The sequence below is a fragment of the Helobdella robusta genome, assembly GCF_000326865.2.
Source record: "Helobdella robusta unplaced genomic scaffold HELROscaffold_17, whole genome shotgun sequence".
NCBI classification, from domain to species: Eukaryota; Metazoa; Annelida; class Clitellata; order Rhynchobdellida; family Glossiphoniidae; genus Helobdella; species Helobdella robusta.
Window position 1 is genome coordinate 1348009 of NW_008703942.1, and position 3429 is coordinate 1351437.

At 29.5% G+C, this 3429-nt stretch overlaps 1 protein-coding gene across 1 annotated transcript; it reads left to right on the plus strand.

Annotated features, from left to right (window-relative positions):
- Positions 1 to 225: 225 nt before the first annotated feature.
- HELRODRAFT_76288 (hypothetical protein) lies at positions 226 to 2243 on the plus strand (the record flags this gene model as incomplete). The annotated part of the gene is made up of 3 exons (XM_009015952.1): positions 226 to 446; positions 1277 to 1433; positions 2073 to 2243. Coding segments are annotated over 3 exons (549 nt in total), but the record flags the coding sequence as incomplete, so codon positions are not given.
- Positions 2244 to 3429: the final 1186 nt, after the last annotated feature.

Here is a 3429-nt window from a genome sequence, read left to right on the forward strand (position 1 = left end):
CAATGCTCATGATTTACAACAATTGTTTAAGTTTATTTGCTGAAATATGGAGAGGCAGGCAAATGTAATTAATTAAATGCTTTGAGGATTTTCCACATTTAGATCTTCATAAATAACTTTATTGTTGTCAAATGTGTTATTTATATAAAATATAAACATATATTGGATGGTAAAAATTAAGAGAGCATTAATGATGTTTCTGACCATGCAGATACGAGCATTGCCATCATCAATGGATCAGCGAAGGACTTGCATGAGTTGTTCTTCAAGACGTACAACACATACTACAGTTCAAATTCTGAAATGTTTGCCAACCTCTACAACACGTTGAGACTTTATCTTAGAGGTGACAATATCAACCTTGTGAAGGTTTTTGATAAGTTTTTCATGGAACTTGTCAAAAAGTTATTCACACTCACCAATGCTTCCTACAAGTTTGATGACAAGTTGGTTTAGTTGTTCTGTCACAATTTAGATAAAGAATGAAATGTTTAAACTTATTTTATGAAAATTCTGATAACCTTTAATCATTTGATTTGCAACATCATGCCATAAATAAATTTTGAAAAATAAAAAATGAAGTGTTCAATGACGTTGGTGTTCATTTTTATTACTTAATGGTATTTTTGTCAGCTACCAAATTGTAAACTTTTGTGTTCAAATATATATATGTTGCTTATATTTTATGTGTATGTGTGCCTATGTTTACATTTTTCTGACTGTGTTTGGCTGTATGCATTTATTTTAAATCAAAGAATTAGATTGACTAAAATCAAATAGCCAAATAGTAAAAGGAAGAAATGAAGCCCTGTTTTTATTACATTTTTAGAGAAGGAAAACTTCAGTTTATTTTAGCAAATTTTTAAATCTAGATCCATTATGTTTGTTCGTTATTTTGAGAACCATTCCACATGAAGATAAATCAGTTTTTTTTCTTATATATCTTCTGCTGTGAACATCACATCAAAGGCTCCTATAGATTTTTGAGAGATCAAAGCAGTAATTTATTTCTTCTTTCACTGACTGTTTTGACTGCAAAGCATTTGCACATTGCTGAGTTGTGAGTTGCATTCAACCAACAACATTTCTTTGCAGTTCATCTTTTATTTTCACACATTTTCATCGCTTTTTTTAATCATAAATCACTGAGTAACGAAACTGTTTATTGCAAATATAGTAAACATTTCTTGCGAGATTAATTTTATAAAAACAACCAAATTTCCACAATAAGTTTAATGAACATATTTTTATATTGATTTAACAAATTGCGTGGCAGGTATCTTGAATGTGCCGGCAAGCAGATAACCAGTGTACAGAATTTCAGTCAGAATACTTATTCAATATTTAATCTAATCAAGAGGTCTATTGTCACTACGAGAGTCTTCATACAAGCTCTGAACGTTGGCAAAGAGGTTCTTGCACTCTTGTCGCAGGTATTTTATTTTCATTTGAACTTACAGATATTCCTGGGTTATTCTGTATTGTCAGTTGATACTCAAAAAACATATAATTTGCTTTAATGTTTAATTCTTCCTTAATAAATTATTTTCAATTGTTTTTCTGGTGTCAATAAGTGATTAAATGTAAAAATGTTAAATTAGATAGAGCTTGATCAAACGTTCAAAAGATATACTAAATATGGAATGCTATTGAAAATGCAAAATCGATGAAGAGAAATGGAGCAAAAGAAGCGGGGAAACTAATATTTCAATTGATTTATAACCATCGGTTTTAGCTTAGGTGAGGAATTATTTACAGGAATGCGAAAGCGTTTTTCAATCATCAATACATAGGCTCATGTTTTGTTAAGGAGCATCATCATTATCCTTTAGAGGCATTTATTCAAAGCATTTTATACAGCTACAATTTGTTTCATGGGAATTGTTGGTATCCACAACTTAATTGAGCAACCACAATCAGATAAATAAGATTGGTTGGTAGCTTGTTTTCCATGTTTTCTTGAAACTAGAAATAAATCTATAGTTATACTTTTTATTATTTAAAAAATTTTTTTCAATATTTTGTAATAGTGATGAAAATAATTTTTCACAATCACGTTACATTAATTACAGTTGGAAGTGCCGGCAACGTGCGCTGAGACCTTCACACGCATGTCAACCTGCTCATACTGTGCAGGGCTGCTTAATGTTCGACCCTGTCATCAGTACTGTCTCAATGTCATGGCCACCTGCTATGCTCCCTACTACGCCATGCACGACAACTGGGTCACTTTCATTGGTTAGTTTATGATGATTGTCTGGTTGAGTCGCACATCGGCTAATATTTTCTCTAGACGTTTTATCAATATTTTTCATTCAATCTTGTGTGTATGTAGTTTTCATAAAATTTTGTTACGAATTACATTTTTTTGTTAGGTTTGATATGATTTTTATTTAACGGCCTACTTCTGCCTCCACGTATTTGATCCTTTGATGCGTCAGCACATTTTTTAATCCAAAAATTTCCATTAGAAACGTCTTATAAATTTTAAACAACGTAAACTGGTTTGAGGAATTTTTGCAATGTTCCACCCATTGCATTGCATCTTATTTCAGTATATTCTATTGCAATTCATTTTTATTAGCAGGCTTAAGAAGCAACAAAACTAATGTTCTCCCAGTGTATCAAGTGTACCTAATTTATTTATCACTAAATGACAGGAAGGAGTTAATAAAATTATTTAAACTGCTTTTGATGTTAACATTTTTATCTTTATATTCCTTTATAAATGTTCTCTATTTTTTAATATAGGCATAGTGAGATAGTATCTCTGTATGTATGTGGTAGGGTATTAGATAATAATAATAATAATAATAATAATAATAATAATAATAATAATAATAATAATAATAATAATAATGGGAACATCCTTTTATTTTCTAACTCCAAATATTAATAATGAAATAATTATAAAATCCTATTTAATCTAAATGGGAACATCTTTTATTTTTCACCATAAAAAAACAGACAATGATAAAAATATATGTATATAGATAAAAATATATATATATAATGATAAAATTTTTAAAAATTGTATAAAATAATATTAAAGGTTGAGACCATTTTGCTGATTGTGAAGTTAAGTGCAGAACGGTGAAATATATTTAATTAGCATCATAGCTTGTTCCTGTCACAGTAAATGTCATACGATAATCTTATAACAGTGTTTATCAATTTATCATTAAATGATAGCGCCCATGGAACTTTAAACAGTGACAAATTAAAATTATTGTAAAAACCAATAGGCGTTATTTCGAATGAGTTTATAACTATTGAACAATGTTCATAGTCTTTATTTAAACAACAATGCAAATTATTAGAGTATTTATTTCTCTTGTATTGCCTAGAGGATTCTAGATTGGTTTCATGGCACACAGTTAATTCTAGAATCTCAATTTTGTTATTTTGAAGTATGGCGATATCGGGTCG